At 32.0% G+C, this 17,996-nt stretch overlaps 1 protein-coding gene across 2 annotated transcripts in view; it reads right to left on the bottom strand.

Annotated features, from left to right (window-relative positions):
- LOC140434228 (HUWE1-associated protein modifying stress responses 2) overlaps positions 1-13,195 on the bottom strand; it is a 40,364-nt gene extending 27,169 nt beyond the window's left edge. For both annotated transcript variants that reach the window (XM_072522327.1, XM_072522328.1), the window contains exons 1-3: positions 12,905-13,195; positions 8,062-8,139; positions 4,821-5,013 (exon numbers count right to left, since the gene is read on the bottom strand). In XM_072522327.1, coding sequence (XP_072378428.1) covers positions 4,821-5,013; positions 8,062-8,139; positions 12,905-13,082 — 449 coding nt within the window. In that variant the 5' untranslated portion in view covers positions 13,083-13,195. The remainder of the gene's footprint in view (positions 1-4,820; positions 5,014-8,061; positions 8,140-12,904) is intronic.
- Positions 13,196-17,996: the final 4,801 nt, after the last annotated feature.

Here is a 17,996-nt window from a genome sequence, read left to right as displayed (position 1 = left end):
TCCTTAAATTGATATAAGGTTGAATGCTCGAATAAATGAACTTTGATCAAATGAAAGGCAGATATCTAGCACAGTTTATTAACCCTGCGTCGGTCGCATGGTGAGCGCAACGCTCACCATTTTACTTTTTTCTTAACATTTTTCACAATTTTACTCACATTGGCAACTGCGCTCATGTAATCATTCCTACTACTATTGTGTATAGAATTTTTTACGCAGAATTGTGATCGAGCAACCGTCAGTACATTCCAAGTATTAATTAAACGCAGATGTCGAGGAGAAATGAGCGATTAGCTCACCCGCGACTAACGACGTGACGATTTTGGAAAGCTACAGAGCAATTTTTGTTGGTTTTTTTTATTGATTTTGTGTTTCAAATCATATAACTGTAAAATATTATTGTGTAATAGATCCTAAGATCCTATATCATTGAAGAAATTGTGACGTGCACAAATTTGTACCTAGAGAAAATTAGAGGCAACTATACACGCGAACGAGATGTTTTAGATACTGACTGTGACGAAATAAAAGCAGTGTTTGGATTGTTGTACATGGCAGGAGTTTTGAAATCCCGACACACCAACCTAAATGACCTATGGAGCAACGATTCTACAGCACCAGAGTTATTCAAAATGGTAATGCCCCTGCAACATTTCTATTTGTTGCTTCGAGCACTACGTTTTGATAATATTCACACAAGAGCTGAACGCAAATTAATTGATAAGCTAGCTCCAATAAGAAATATATTTGAGAAATTTATAGAAAGATGCCAAGCCTGCTACACGCCTGGTGAGAACTGTACTATTGACGAAATGCTGGAGGGTTTCCGTGGAAGGTGCAGCTTCAGGCAATATATCCCGAGTAAACCAAACAAATACGGGATAAAAATATTTGCCTTGACTGAGAGTCGTGTATTTTATACTGTGAAAATGGAGATTTACGCAGGAAAGCAGCCTGATGGTCCATTTTGTATTGACAACAGTCCAGCCAGTGTGGTGAAACGATTGTGTGAACCCATTATGAATTCAGGACGAAATTTAACCTGTGATAACTGGTTCACGTCAGTTCCTTTGGCCGAAGAATTAAAAAAGAAAAAAATAACTTTAGTTGGGACAATTAGAAAAAACAAACGTGAAATTCCTGAAATATTTGTTGCAACTAAGGAAGGCCAATTCGTAGCAGTTTATTTGCTTTTGGTCGTGAATGTTTATTAGTTTCGTACGTCCCAAAAAAAAAAAAATAAGAATGTCCTGCTTTTGTCAACCCTCCATGAATATGACGAAATTGACGAGGAAAGTGCTGAAGCTTGCAAACCAGCAGTAGTTACTTTTTACAATCAAACAAAATCAGGAGTAGATTCAGTGGACCAACTGAAGAGTCTTTATTCAGTGGCAAGAATCACATGTAGGTGGCCATTGACTGTTTTTTTTACTATGCTAAACATCGCTGGAATAAATGGAAACATTACATTTAGGACAAATGTATTAGATTCCTGCCAACCAAGACGCGAGTATCTGAAAATTTTAGCCAGGCAACTCATTACCCCACATATGCAAAAAAGAGCGGCCCAAAACTTGCCATTTCTGCTAACTTTGCAAATTAAAAAATATCTGAATCTTCCTTTGACACAGAAACGAGATGTTCCTGAGGAAAATCAAGCAGGTGCAAAGCCAAAATGCTCCTATTGCCCCAAGAAAAAAAATCGAAAAACAGCGTCAAAATGCGCCAAGTGTTTTAGAGCAATTTGTAAAGAACATATTACAATCACCATTTGCACAGAGTGTGAACGCGACGACGTTCCTGAATCTGAGTAATTTTTTTTATTATTCTAGTTGCTATTTCAGAATTATGCTTATTTATGTAGATGTACCAAACTTTATATTTTATGTTTTATTTCTTTTTGTAATTTGTTAAAAATATTGCCTTTTTTAGCTTTAATAAATAAATCATTATATTTATGACTTTTGTTTTTTTGACTCATAAGAAGTCAAAATAAGTCATATACATGACAAGTGAGCTTCACGCTCACCTGCGACTAATGGTGGTTCATTTAACCATGCGACCAACGCAGGGTTAATTAAATATTGCCCAAGTACTTTCGCTTCCTAGAGCCTCTTCAGGGGCAATTCGTCAAATTTGACCTATCCAACAATCTTTGAGAATGTCATAAACATAAAATTGTACATTACACTACACGACACAAGGACAGTTTAAAATTTTTTTAAAAACGGCGAAGCTACATGTTGATTGAGCTCTCTCCTGATGCCAAATTGTTGCATCTTTTTTGGGGTCCCAAAATTGATATTCTCGGCAAAATTCAGCTTGGTCGTGTGACTTTTAGGGGTCAAATCTCTGACGACTGGACTAACTGCCATAACTATGGGTTTTAGACCAATAATGATGATAATGAGTTTCATTTATAGTCCCTTTTTTGGAAGTACCTTAACACACAAAAATAAAGTGACGATGAGGAAAACAGTTTCGTCATTGTTAATCAAGATAATTAGAGTGGTAATATTATTATTAACATTAACTATTGTACAAAAATTGGGTATAATATACACCTGCCAAAGACAACTGCAAATCCTCGAAGATAACTTATTCAAAAAACATGATTAATCGGCAAGAATTGGATCATAACAACAAAAGAATATCGGCGTATTGCGTGATTTGTTTTTGTCGATTGTCTTTATCAGGACGTAATACTATTTTAATTATTCCGTTTCATGATAAATTAGTAGCCATTCAAAATGATCAAATAAAAAAATTTCCATCGGTATAATTGAAATTTATGGGCGAATACATTACTGATACGACAAAAATTCAAACAACAGGTATTTTAATATAGTTTTTGGTAAGTACTGTAAAATATTGTGGCTCTGATTTATAATAACACGATATCAAAATATATCAAATTTGCATGTGCCTTAATTTTCCCTTCTTCTTAATTTCTGAAATACTGAATAGAATTATATGTATTTCTATACTTTTTTCTTCATCGAGTTTTTCATTCATTCCTATATTACCATCAATATTAATTCCTCAATTTCTTGAACAGTTTAACTTACATTTTCAACATTAAATTACCAAAAAATTTCTCATACAATCTTCTCATTACATAATCATAACATTTCTAAAACAATAGATAATTTCCTTTCCATTGAGAATCTCTTATGACAATTAATGATTTTATATTCAATCATATAGGTTTTCACCCTCATACATTGAATTAAGGAACTATTCGGTTGCCCCTTTTTTTATTTAATAATTTATTATTCACTTTTACAATTTACATTATCAACTTATAATATTGATAAATATGATAGGTGAATACATACTAATCTACAGTGGAGTAGCAAAAGAAAACAGGGCCAAAGAAGGTGTAGCACTACTAATACACCAAAGGTACCAAACTCACATCAAAGAGTGTCAATACATATTAGAAAGAATAGTAACAGCAAAGATAAAAATGGAGAAGGAAGACCTGAACATCGTCGGTGTATACGGCCCATAAAATAACAAGCCTTAAACAACAAGGGAAGCGTTTAATGACCAATTAGAACACGTAGTAGATCAAGTCAGAGGGAAGATGATAATATTGGGGGATTTTAACGCTCGAATATGCAATCAAGTAATATCCGGAATTAAGCAAAAACATAACGATGTTAAAAACGAAAATAATGAACTTAGAATAAACAACACATTTTATGCCCACAAAGACCGACACAAATATACATTTAATAACACTCGTGGACAAAGATCTATGATAGATTATGTTATAACCAACAGAGATAGACATCCATCGAAAATAATCGACGTAACATGCCTCAACTCAGCAGATGTAGGTAGCGACCATAGCCTAGTATTATGTAAAATAATAATCATCCTGAAATATTTACAATCCAAGAGAGCGGCGCCAACACAAACCAAAATCAAAGTCGAAGGACTAAATACGGAATCCACGGAATACTTTACAGAAAAAGAATATCAGAGAATATCGCTGGGAATGAAATATTAGAAAACGATAACATCGAGGAAAGCTGGGAAAAACTCAAAAATAACATAACGCAGAAACAGAATCACTTGTAGAGAGGAAAGTAACGAACACTAACAAATCAAAAAAGAAAACACCTCGACAGTTTGGATGTAGAAATATTTTTTCGAGTAGGGGCTTATATTCCCGGTTCGTAATCCAATATCCTCGGCATACTGCCGTATAATTTAATACTTTCAAGTATGGTTTCATCAATCTAAACCCACTGTTTGGTTTTGCGGTTATTTACGCAAGTACTACAAAAGTAAGTAATGTAAACCACATCTTTGCATGTGACACTCAAAATTTTACCTTACGTTTTTATTAATTTAGTGGGATTAGTTGCTTTAAGGTTCACTGGATATGGACTGGCTAGTCCGAAAACGTTCTGAACTCTTAATCCATTTTTAATTTTAAATTTAATTTTAATTTAATTTAACTGAAGTGTTTTACTTCGGTGTTCGAGTTTTTTAACTAAATGGTATACAGCCAACTCCCGGAAATTATCCGTTTTTAAGTTTAAAAAAATATATATCAAATTTAAAAAATGGACATAGTTATGTTGGTTTGGAAACGGTATCGACAAAAAACGATAAAACAGCAAATATGTGATAAACAAAAAGCAAGAAAAACGAAGAAAATGTAAATCGAGGATAATACCGAGCTGTCAAACTAGCTGTCCATAGGACTGTCCAAATAAAATACAAAATAGATAGTGAAAACAGAAAAGTAGGATCTTTTACATTTGAAAATTAAACATAACATAAATTTTTACTAGATTACTAACCTGTGATGTGAATGATGATGGTGACTCTGTCTACTGGGCGGAGGGGGATGTTTACCAGCCAGATATGCCAAGAGATCTTCCCTCCGTATCAGACGCCTTTTCCTCTTCGCCCAGTTGAATATTTCATTGTTTCTTTTTTGGTAACCGCTTTGTTTCGCCACTTCGGACGTTTTTCTCAAGCTTTCACTTGATTCTAAACAAAACAAACAAATTATTTGAATAACATCAATGAAAGTGTTTTAACAATAGTTTAAACGACTCACAGTGAAGAAATTATACATTTATTTATGTGGTTCTTTGTGTAAATAATGGAATATACTTTGATTGAAGGTACATATTATTTCTAAATAAAATATTGATGATAAAAATATGAAACTTTTTTAATTTATGACAAAAAAAATTTGTCAAAAAAATAAAATGAAGATTTGAAAAAAAAAAAGAATAAAAGCATTTACAGAATTTTCATTTAATGTGAACTGTACTACTAAAATATTAGGTTGAGACTGTGAACCTGTGTCCACACCATCATCTTGAATGAAATTTATGGAAATCTGTTTTTTTCCAGCTGCCTTTTTTTTTCTACTATGCTATTTTTCTTCTAAATATAATTTCGGCTTTGTTGTTAACGATCCTAGTTTCTTCAGTTATATTAGTTAAAAGTTTCTGGTACTACTGCATTTTATCCTGAATAGACTTTAAATGTTTTCATCCAGGCGTGAAGAGAACAATAAATGATAGCTTTTAAGCCTTGGATTTGCTCCAAGAGGTATCCAACAATCTATTCGTCTAGTCAACCTATATATCGAAAAACAACGAAAATCAAAAGGTACGGCCTTCTTACCAATATTACAAATGTTACTGCCGAATTGGCAAAATATTAGTAAAACATTATGTGAAGCCAACGAAGACGGTACAAAAGTCGTATAGAAACGCTGTCCACTCTAGAAATTCCGAATAGCCGGTAATTGCGGTTCAATGTACAATGAAATAGAACGTAGTATAAATATTCGTTTGACTGAACGCACAAGAAACTGTCGCCATGGTTACTGCGAAAGATAAGCCATTCTAGACACTATCATTGAAGACAACCACCAAATTTTATTCGAAAGAACACAGGTGCTTAGTAAAATTTCACAGTAGTATCGCCACATGTTTGGAGAGGCTATCGAAATTTAAAAACACCGGATCAACTTTAATTGTAAAGAATAGGGTCTGTGCCTGAACAGGATGTGGATATCAGCGAAAGGAAATACAATGGCTACGATTGAGATCTTCCGCCAGATCACGGGAAACACACCAAGCCTATAAATACCAACGCAGATATTCGAGGAAGATCATCTATGAGCAACAGACAGGTATAACTTTTGCCGCATCGCCTTTGATAAGGTATGTGACGAAACGTCCGGAAACAATCATATACTTCTAGTTAAGAATAATTTAATCATGATTTTGCTTCTCTTTTTAATATACCTCCTTTAATATTTCCTGAGCTGTTGACTGTGGTGTTTTGAGTAGGATTTTTGTATCTTTCCACGAAAGAACTCTTGAATGCACTTAGGATTATGTAAATTTTTAAGTAAGGGACATACTTAATATTGCAAAACAAATATTTCGCGTTCATGAATCTAAAAATATTTAAGAAACTGAAAAATTTAGTTTGTGCTGTGGTTTCTTGTTTATTTTCGAAATATTGTACACAATGTGGTTATACTATCTAAATTATTCTTTTATTTTGAATTGTTCTATATGAAACAACCGAATTTCTAATATAACATACTCTTAAAAATTTGGTGAAATTTGTATTTGGGATAAATTTTTGTTAGTGCAAAAAAGTCAGTTAAAAATTTGATCAGAAGAATGTTTACATTTGTTGGTATTTGAAATTTTTTTCAAAAGTACTTGTACTGTATTTCCATTAATAATTAACACTGAGTGTCTTTTTGAAGCCGATATTTTGATTATCCCTATAATATTTTGCTTGAAAATATTTGTTTGTTATTTTTTATTGAGTATTTTCAAAATTCAACACTTTCTTATAGCCCGGCACTTCTGTCCTTGTAAAGATAAGCCAATGTAAGGTTTTGAGTTATAATTGAGTTATAATTTTTATACCATTTTATTCAGTTCTGACAAGTGATGTTACGTCTCGCTGTGATATGATCTAATGTCTATGAGCTATATTAAACTACTGCGAAGGCTTCATCTTAAAAACTTTGCCGCCATAGTGGCCCGTTTGCAACTTGGTAATAGTACTCAAAAAGAAGTGGCTCAAATGTTCAACAGTTCTCAGAGTGTGATAAGTCGAGTTTTAAATAGTTTCCAGGAAAGTGTTACAGCTAGTATACATCCAGAACTCAAGACAATTTTATTATTAATATAGCTAGAAGAAATCATATATTATTAGTTTCTAGATTCGGGCATTTACTGAAATTAACGAAATTTTTCCACCATTCGCATAATATTGTACAAAAATGGACTTAGGGTCAAAATACTTGCTCGACATCCCCCAATACAGTTTAGCACTGGGCTGCAGCTAATGGCAAAACTATTTGTTCACAGATGAGTCTAGATTTGTTTTGTATCATACCGATAGCCTTATTCCTACTTAAAGTGAAACTGGAAAGATATATCTTTAACAAAATATGGTTCCAATTGTTGCATTTGGGAATAGATAGATAGATTCAATGAGGTGGCTTTTGGACTATTCTACTGTGACCTTTTCAGACCTATTGTGGTCCTCCAAATCTAGATTACATTCTCTAACCTGACCTTTTTTAAAAGGTCTAATAACTTCAAGACTGAACCTTCCTTGTAGCTCTTTGCCGGTAGCTCTTCTTCAACTAATGCAAATAACCGCATTTGGAGAAGAACCCGTGAAGGAATTTCTTTAAAGCCACAAACAGCTGTACTTATTCTTGGCAGACAAATAGTATATAGTGCCAAATATGCCACATTAGTGATTAATTTGACTGTTAGCTCATTTGCTTGTCAGTTTTGTACAAATTTTGTCCTTGTAGGTAATAAATAAATATATAATAATAACTAATTCTCCATTCCAAATACTACGCAGTGCATTTTTCTTTCTTTGATCAATAATTAAAACTTTATGCAAGAGTGTAAGTTTCTTGCAATAAAATTACATAAATAATATTTTGCAATTATTTTTTCCAAGCAAAAAACACTGTTTCTTTATTAAATTGCCTTAAGATATCAAAGTATAAAAAATATATATAAATCATACCTCTGTATAAGGAAGTAACAGTTCCTGCTGCCGTTTGAAATTGTACCCAAATAGCTGTTGGTTCCCCTGAGTACCTATCTGTAAAAAAAATATAGATGTTACAAAAACGAGGTATTGGAAAATTGTCTTAAGTGGCAAACGATATCAAATAAAATTAATGAAGCAATATAATTCACCACAGATACATAATTGTACCACTCTTGTAATCATCATTATTTCAGTTATGCTGCAACTTCTGCTAGGCTCCAACTATTAAAGCAGGATCGTTAATGAAGAAAAGAAGGGCAATTCAATATGAGATTATTCCATCCACTATTCAAACTATTCCACATTCATATAGCCTACCAGTTCTTAATCCATCCCAAAATTATGATCCAGTCAAAAAAAGGCAGTCCAGGTGATCTTAGGATTAAATGCGAGAGAATCCTGTAGAGACTGATTCAAATCACTCAATATACTTTCTCAACCATCTATATATTTGAATGTATTATGTTCCTCTTTAAAAATTTTACTTTGTTTTATCATCTGCTTACAAATCATGAATATAATACAAGAAGCAAGAAGCCTTAATTTGAATTTCCCATTTCACAGATTATCTCTAACAGAGAAAAGTCCTTTGTATGTGTGTGTGTGTTAAATTTTACAATAGTCTACCATCTGACATTCAATGGGAAACAAACTAGAGGTTTTAAAAGAAAGGTTTTTCAATACCTGGTTAACATCGAGCCCTATACTGTGGTGGAGTGCCTGTCCTATCTTTCTCCCTGATTAGCATATTTAATTTGTAATGTTAATATATTATAAACTGTGATGTTAATATATATTTTTTTAATCTGTGATTAATAATGTGACATTATTTGCTCAATTATGTTAAAAAATGTACGCAAATAAGAATTTACTCTATTCTACTCTACTGACATTAATTGAGATCTTGACTTGTAATAAGAGAAAGCAAAGCTTCTGGGGTCCAGACTAGAGCAATGGATTCTTCTTCAACACGATGCCATTTCATGGCATTACAGACATCAGCAGTATGAACTACTGTCTTTTTTTTTTAAGAAAAAAGATAATTTTGGTTGTAAAGAAGTTATTGATTTGATGAGATATACATTTAGAACTTGATCCAACTGAATGGAGGCTATTCATGTACCTCATGTAAACTTTGTTTAAAGGCTGTATTCCTTCACAATGGGAACCATCTCCTTTTATTCCAGCTGGTTAAGAAGCTCACATGAAGGAGACGACACAAACTTGAAAGCACTCCTTAACGCAATCAAATATGATAAACACAAATGGAAAATCTATGGTAATCTGAAAGCTACAGCTGTTCTCTTAGGAATGCAGTTAGGCTACACAAAATACTCCTATTTTTTATGTATGTGGGAAGGCAAAGACAAAGAATAACATCAAGCAGATTAGTCTGCAAGAAACCTTAATCCTAACAAAAAGAATGTCAATGCTTTGCCTCTTGTGTGTACAAAAGATATTTTATTTGTACTCTTACACATTAAGCTGGGTTTAATTAAAAATTATGTCAATAAAATGTGCCAATAAGGGCAGATCTTTAAATAAAAGAGACAAATTTCCTTCATTAAATGAACTTAAAGGTAAAGAAGGTATTTTGTAGGTGAAGGTAGTTTTGAAGGGACTTATTCATGTGGATAGTAAATAATTTAAGCAAAGTATTACTATTTATCTAATTATTAAAGTAATCCCAACAACTCAAGTGTAATTTGTCTCATAAAATTCATTTTCTCCATTCTTACCTTGACCTTTTCCCCCTAGTTGTGCAGCTGTGCGTGATGAGCTTGAAGAAATATTTCATCAGGACATTTCAGTAATAAAAAAAAAGGTACCAAGGTCATTGTAATGAAGCTATGCTCACAGATCACTGTTATATTGTATATAGATACCCCAGAACTCACGTACATGAGATAAGCTAATAGATGGTGATAAAGCAAAGCCAATACATGACATGATTCTCTTCTTTGCTTACAAGAGACAAGCTAAATGATGGTGATCAAATGAAGTCAATACATGATTCTCTTCGATCCTAGTCACCAATAAAAAATTCTCCCATTAATTTAGAACTCTTGCTTTTCACATTCAATTCACAGTGTTTGAAGGTAAATCACATTCAATTCATCTTGAAAAACCATATCATGCTTTTTATCAATGATTTTCTGTTGCAGTTTTTGTATGTCTTATGTAAATATCTTTCACTGCCTTGGTTAAACGTGACTGCCACAAAGAATTTTGACACTGTATGATACTCAATTTTTTTCTTTTCATTTTCAAAAGCATAATATGTTTGAACTGCTTCAAACAACTGAATTGTCAACTATTTTTACCAAGAACTTAAAAGGTTCTCATTAAAATTGTGTCATTGTCAGTTCATTCACTTGTCTATGATCGCTCTTGTATTCTTATACCTTTTTTCTTAAAGGAAAGATCCTAGACTCTTAATGTAAAGAGTAACCCTATTGAATATAGGGGCTCAAATAAGTCCCAATAAGGGCTAGGGATCAAATAAGTCATCTTCTTCAATGACTGTTTTTCTTTTAAGCTTTACTTATAGCTGCTAGAGGGCGCCACCTTTAAACACAAATGTAACCTCAATCTTTTGTTAAAAGAAATCGAGAGTTTTATTGTGACATATACAAAAGTGTATCAATCTTGGTGGGACATATTAGTATATGTCCCACATATAAGTATATAAAGTACTTTAAGTCTATATATTTCCTTTTCGCTATATGCAAAACTAAAAGACAAAAATCGTATTATTTAGATTTTGTTTTCAAAACTCTATTCTTTTTAGCAATAACATCATATTTTGAAATAAAAACAATATGGTTTTACATTACAATGTATTTGGTATTTTCCCCAGAATATATTTTAAAAAACCAAAATGTAAGAAAATTAACTTTAAACAAAATAAATAATGGGTATTGTCAGTGCTTGACTGCTTACCTCATTGTTTTCACTTATTCTGTTTACAACTTTTTAGTCACTTTTGATTCTGATCTTCTTTCTTTTTAGCTGTACAATATACTGATTTCTACAGTAGCAGGTCTCTCAATAGAAATTGTGTTTCAGGTTTATTCATATATATCATACAACACACAACTCAGCTCCTTCCATTTCATGCATCCCACTCTAGCTACAATGATAATTTCAGCTCTACTTGTACTACTTCTATAGTAGCAGGAGAGCAAATATAATCTGAATTTTAGAAAAATGTGTTCCTTTGCTCAGTGTGTTGTTAAGTAATATAGTAAAAAACTGATAATGTATTTAAAAATTTCATTGATTTTCTTATACCTTCCATCCTTAAAATATTTTTCGTAAAATGTAGCTGGGTGTACAAACCAACTTTTACAATAATACTACTGAATTCTCTACTTTTCCTTTATTTGAGGTTCTTTCTTATCTTCTTCATTTCCTCAACATATAATGACACTCAAACAGATTCAATAATTTTTATTTTACCTGCAGCTAGTGTTAAATGAGAAAGTTCTTAAATATTACAAGTTAATGGTCTTTCCAAGTAATTTGTGTATATGATCTCTAGAATTTTGTTTTTGGCTTGCAAATGAAATTTGTTTTAAACTTAGTTAGTTTTGACATTTGACATATTTCACTTCTTGTGTTACCTTGTGTGAAATTGTTGTAATGAGTAATTGAGTAATCAACATTTTTTGTATCTCTGCTGTGACTATATCTTTGTCTTTGGTATAGAAGATTATTTCGATTTCTTTTTTATTCGTTTAAAACATACCTTTTGTTAAGCTTCTTAACCAATTTTCATCTTTTTTATTTACATTTAGTAGATTTAACAAATCATTTATCAAATGTATATTAACTTTGACAAATATCTTTTTGCATTGAGAATACAGCCAAACTAATAGATGGTGTATGAATAAAACAAAGTAATTTTACCCTCTGTTTTATAACAAGGATTTTATGGTTCCTTGAGCTTATCCTATAGTTCAACACTCTATTATTTTTTAAAGTATTTGATACCTCAAGGTAATAGTATTATCAGGTAGCATGATATGGGCCCCAGATTCTCCTTTCTTGGCCATCTGCATTTTTATAATTTAAAAAACAACCCACATGTTTGCCAGTTCATTTGTTATTTTAACCTGACCTGAGGGTGTTTTTATTTGTTATCAATTGTATTATCCATCATCATAAAAAATTTTTCATCAGGAGGTAAGTACTTACTATATGACATCAATTTCTTACTGGTTTTTCATCAGATTGTGCATTTTTCGTAAAGATTGCTAAGGTATTATTAAATTTTATAAATCGTTAATACATTTTAAGCAAAATATGCCCAGTATTTAACTGTCTTTTCTCTATGGTAATGAAAGAATTTACCAGAAACCTTAGTTGCTTGGGAATTCAATTCCACTTGCTGATGAATATCTTCCATTATTGTACTGTAGTTATTTTGGCCAAATCATGAGTGTACCTTATTATTCTGTTATAATTATTTAATTTGTGGCATAAACTCATAATCGTAATATCTAAAATAGTTGAACTTCCTTTGCTGTGTATTTTACAAGGTCAAATTCCGACCAATATTATAAATTCTGAATTTGCCATGGTCCAATGTTATTTAAGCATAATTTATTAAAATATCTCGTGTATATCTCCTTCATTACAAAAGAAAGAAATCATTTATTATCTGTTAAAAAATGCACTTTTATTGATGGTGTGTGTTGAAAGCCAAGTAAGCTCCCACACCAGAATGTCAACAAAACGCAAAATGTCGGAAAAAGATTTTCAAAACGCCCATGAATAACCCTTAAATTCTACTTTCAAATATTACACATACCTCGATATAGCTGTGCCACGGCTGTTGCAGAATCTTGAAAGGAAGACCATATTCTAGTTTGATAATTACTGGATTCTGTTATCAAGTTCTGTTCAAAATTTGGTTGTTCACTTAAGGAATCTGCACACTGTTGTTCCCAACCCGTTAACCAATTATCGTCACCATTTTCACCGTTCATTTTGTACGATTTTATATATTTTACATACACGTTTAACAACAAACGAACTTCTTACTGCGCGACAAATTTCAGCTGTGAACAGTCTGGTCCGACATGTTCTTTTGCTTTGTGACGCTTTTTACAACGATGTCAGATTTTACAATGCAGCGGAATCAATACGACTAACGTCACCCAAATAAGTCGAAAAGTCGATACATAAATGAATAAGAATAAGAAAATTATATCTATATTATTTAATAAGTTTCTCATTTGAAAAGTACTAATTATAGATTTTTATTTGACTAATAAGTTCCACATTTAAAAGAGGCATTTATAGACATGTATTAATATACAATATTAAAAAAATGTTCACCCCTCGCCTATTTCTTAAATTTTGCGTTATTAAATTCATCGATGATTAGTCAATAAAGTCTTAATTTTAATAAAACTCCTCCCTTTTACTATTCAAAATATGTCTTTATATTTTACCCAAAGACAGACGAAATCCTATTTAATAAATAGATGAAGTGTATCACTACTTTATTTGATACACTTTAAGGTAGTGACTAGTAGACATAATAACCGAAGCTTATGTATTTTATTATAAGATAAAACGAAGAAATATATAATGAAATTTAAAAAAAAAACTAAGTGTAAAGAATGTTGTTTATAAATTCTCCAAAACTATAATTACTACCTATTTCATTTTATTCGAGTTAAAAAAATAGAAAACCGAAATTTTTATGTTATGACGACGTTTTGAATGTTTACTATTCTTCTTACATATATTATATTCCCTTAAGAGGAAAATAAATAACATACTCCATCTTTAAAAAAATATGCGGACTATAAGAATGTCGTCGATTGCATTCTTTGATAAAATAATTAATTTTTGGCAACATTGCGTTATTCTGCCTCCAATGTCGGTCCCGTACACACAAATCATATAAAAATGTTAGGTATACGTGAATTTTAAACTCGGTATTATTGTTTAATATATAAAAATACATGTGATAGAATATATAAAAATTTCAAATATTTGCAAATATGTCTGAAAAGTCATGTTTTCTAATTATCTTCAAAAGTATTATTCCTGCTCCTGAACAGTATATAACCAGTAATACAGGTCATAAGTATACTTTCTTAAAGTTTCAACTATTATTACCGATGCGATGGCTAAGTAATAAGATATTGTGTATCACAAGGAAAACAGCAATTTGGTTGTCTGAAAGGACCCTGGTACTTTTCTTATGTTAAAATGGTTTCAGTTAAATTGACTGAAATTTTGCAGAAAGATAGCTTTATTCATGCTAATCAAAAGTTCCCATTGTCCCAAGACTTAGAAATCAATTGTTTCTAAGTTACATAGATTCAAATTGTCGGTTTTTAATCCATTTGAATACCTAATACATATTTTTATAATATACAGGGTGTTAGTATAATATACAGTAAACAGGTACAACAAACTTTAGGGAGTGATTCCCCATGAAAAAATAATGCCAGTTTGCTATAACTGACGATTTATTTATTGCTCTGAAACTGGGTATGATATGCAAATGATATTTGGTAGGTTTGAAGAGGTAGTTATTGCCCGTTTTTGCCATACAATTAAGAATTTTATATTTATCATTGGCGCACATACGGGTAATGGTCTCAATTGTTTTAGAATATTTAGAGTAGTTAGTTAGAGTAGTTTAGAGTAGTACCGTAAAACAGGATCAATAGAAACAGTTTTGAGATTTTCAGGCTTTGTAGTTAGGTTGCTATTTATCTAATGGGCCAAGAAAAATATGCAAAATGTGTGTCACGGCTAATAGGTTTAAGGGCCTAGTGAGCACCATTATTATATACCATTCCGGAGGTCAATAGAGACATTTAAAAATATATTAGTAATATGTGCGATTAATTTTTTTTAGTAAAAAAATATAATAAACATACATGGAATTTATATCGTTTATCAAGTATGAAAATATAGAAAAATATATAACTTTCTTACTTTAGGGAACACAAAAGACCATGTTGCGTTGCATTAATTCTCACAGCATAACTTTTGTACCGTTATAACTATACGAACGAAACGTTACATGTGTAGGAACAAATAAAAAAAAGCTTTAACTTTAATCTAGATGTGCTGCGTTAATTCTCGCAACAGAATCTTCGTAAAAATAACAGATTCCATTAATTAAAATCATTTTGGTTGATGGGAAATTTAAGAACCTCCCTATTTGATCTGCTTGGCAGCTTGGAGTTATCCGATGGATGAATTTGACCAACAACTTGGTCAAAAGAGAAGTAGCAAACGTGGGAAATCCATAAATAAACCCTGGGGATTGCTTGATTTGGCGATGCCTCAAAAAAGTTTCGTAAATGTCATCGTTTTCATCAATGGTTTTCAACACTTTTCCAATATAATACTTTAATGTTTTGTATTTCTTTTCTTCTTTCGTATTTCTATTCCTTTCCTAAAACTGAAATAGATTCTTTGGAAGCCGGATAAACCTGTTTAAAAATTCTACCTTTGTAGGAAACACTAGGAACAAGAACACTTGTCTGTCCACGTTTTTGATTTTCAGCAATCTGGCTTAAAAGGAATATTCATCTCCTCATCATCTGATTCGACCTCCCCTTTATTTCTGTTAACGACCTCTTCATCTTCAGTCGATTCATTCTCTTCTATGCTTTTCTCGTTATGCGCATCTGAATCAAGCTGATCACGGTCTAACGGGTAGATCCCACATTTTCTAAAATCAGACTTAATATTTTTTCTTAGTTGGGTCTGATTCTGTCCATCAGCTCTGTAACAAAATGAGGAAAGCAATATTTGGGTATGGTAGCTGCCCTTCTTCTACTAAAAGGTAGAAAAGCTTCAGGACCCGATAATATACCAATTGAACTATTGAAGATAATTGATGAAGATAATATTGATGTCTTGGTAAACCTTTTTAACTCCATATACAAGACGGGACACATACCCAAAGAATGGCTTCTCTCAACTTTTGTAACGATTCCAAAAATCACAAATGCTAAAGATTGCAATGACTATCGGACAATTGCATTAATGAGCCACATATTGAAAACCTTCCTTAAAATCATACATAACAGAATCCACATGAAATTAGAACAAGAAATAAGTGATTCACAGATGGGTTTTAGAAAGGGTCTAGGAACTAGAAAAACATTATTCGGAGTCAATGTTCTTACACAACGATGTCTGGATATGAATCAGGACATATATGCTTGCTTCATAGATTTTAAAAAAGCTTTTCACAGAGTTCAACATGAAAAGCTTTTAAGTATTCTTAAGACCAAAAACATAGATAGTAGAGATCTACAAATTATATCGAATCTGTATCAAAATCAGAAAGCAAGAATAAGGGTCGAAGGAGAACTGACAGAGGAAGTAAGTATACTTAGAGGAGTTCGACAAGGGTGCATACTTTCACCACTCTTATTCAACGTCTACAGTGAAGTGATATTTCAAGAAGCTTTATTGGATATTGTGGAAGGTATTTTGGTCAACGGAAATAGCATTAATAATATTAGATATGCGGACGATACGGTCATATTTGCAAGTGACATGGAAGATCTACAGTACATAATACAACATGTATACAATGCATGTGAAAGGTACGGACTGCAAATGAATCTTAAGAAAACGAAATCAATGATATTCTCAAAAAAAAACACAAAATGTAGATAACCTGATCATCAATAATACAACGATCGAAAGAGTAACAACATATAAATATTTAGAAACGTGGCTAACCGAAGATGGAGATCAAACAAAAGAAATCAGATCTAGAATAGAAATGGCAAGAAACACGTTCATAAAATTGAAGAACTTACTTTGCAACCGTAACCTTAATCTAGAGATCCGCATAAGAATGCTACGTTATTACGTTTACTCGGTTACAGTTTTGGAACTAAAATGGCTTGAGAGGTTGTCGCCGATTAGAATTTTTTTTCCTGGCAAGTCCTTAAGTGCTGGAATTGCTAGTTTGGTGTCCCAATCACCAAAGCTTATAGCATCAAACCAGCCGCTAGGGCGGCTTATTTTAATAAATTATTCTACTTTAAACTTTACTATTCACTATATTATTATTAATCCGCAATTTTGCGACCTATTGGTCGCTGGTCCTTCGAGGTTTGTATTTATCTTTTATCTACCAAATGTAGGAAGGTGAGACTATAATTTTTCAAATATTTACATTTAAATCATAGAACCAGCTACCTCATCCTTTCCCCTACATTTGTTTAAATAAGTTTCAACCAAAGAGGGGGATCTAGGTCCCATATTAATAATATTAGGTAATATAATATTAATTAAAATAAATATCAGCACCAAGAAGCAAATTTATAGGCCCGGTTTTAAAGAAAAATGGGTCGGCAAGTTCGGGTATTATATTATGTTCATGTAATTTTAGAACCTCAGGAGATATAGAAAATTGAGGGAGACTTTTTAACCCATGTTAAAGCAACTAATGAATCGGACCATAAATTAATGGACTCAATTTTGATACTATCATGCAAAATGTGTATAATCCGAGAAGATAGGATGGCATAGAGCACAGCTCTAATTTAGGAATAATTGTTAGTTTGATTTCTTTGGAAAAAAATAAGATTGGACCTGTTTTATAATAAAATCATGGACATTCTGAAGCTCTTCTACTGTTAAAGGACTGCCAGAAATGTTTATCTTTTTAAATTTGAGAATCACTTTAGAACTAAAAGTGATTCCTTTTTGCAGGCTAGAAAATTTCGAAAATTTTAAAAATATAGATCTTCAGAATTCTTCTGGCGTTTCAGTAATGGGAAAAGATACTTGCATACATTCAGGTACTTCATTTAGAAGTTCAAAACAATCAATGGAATTCAAAATAATTGGTTTGAGATAAAAAGGGAGGGTCATGAAACCAGAATTGACGAACATCAGAT

The sequence above is a fragment of the Diabrotica undecimpunctata genome, chromosome 2 (assembly GCF_040954645.1).
Source record: "Diabrotica undecimpunctata isolate CICGRU chromosome 2, icDiaUnde3, whole genome shotgun sequence".
In the NCBI taxonomy this organism is placed as follows: Eukaryota; Metazoa; Arthropoda; class Insecta; order Coleoptera; family Chrysomelidae; genus Diabrotica; species Diabrotica undecimpunctata.
Note: the sequence above shows the minus strand (reverse complement) of the source record. Positions and strands in the feature narration are given on the sequence as shown.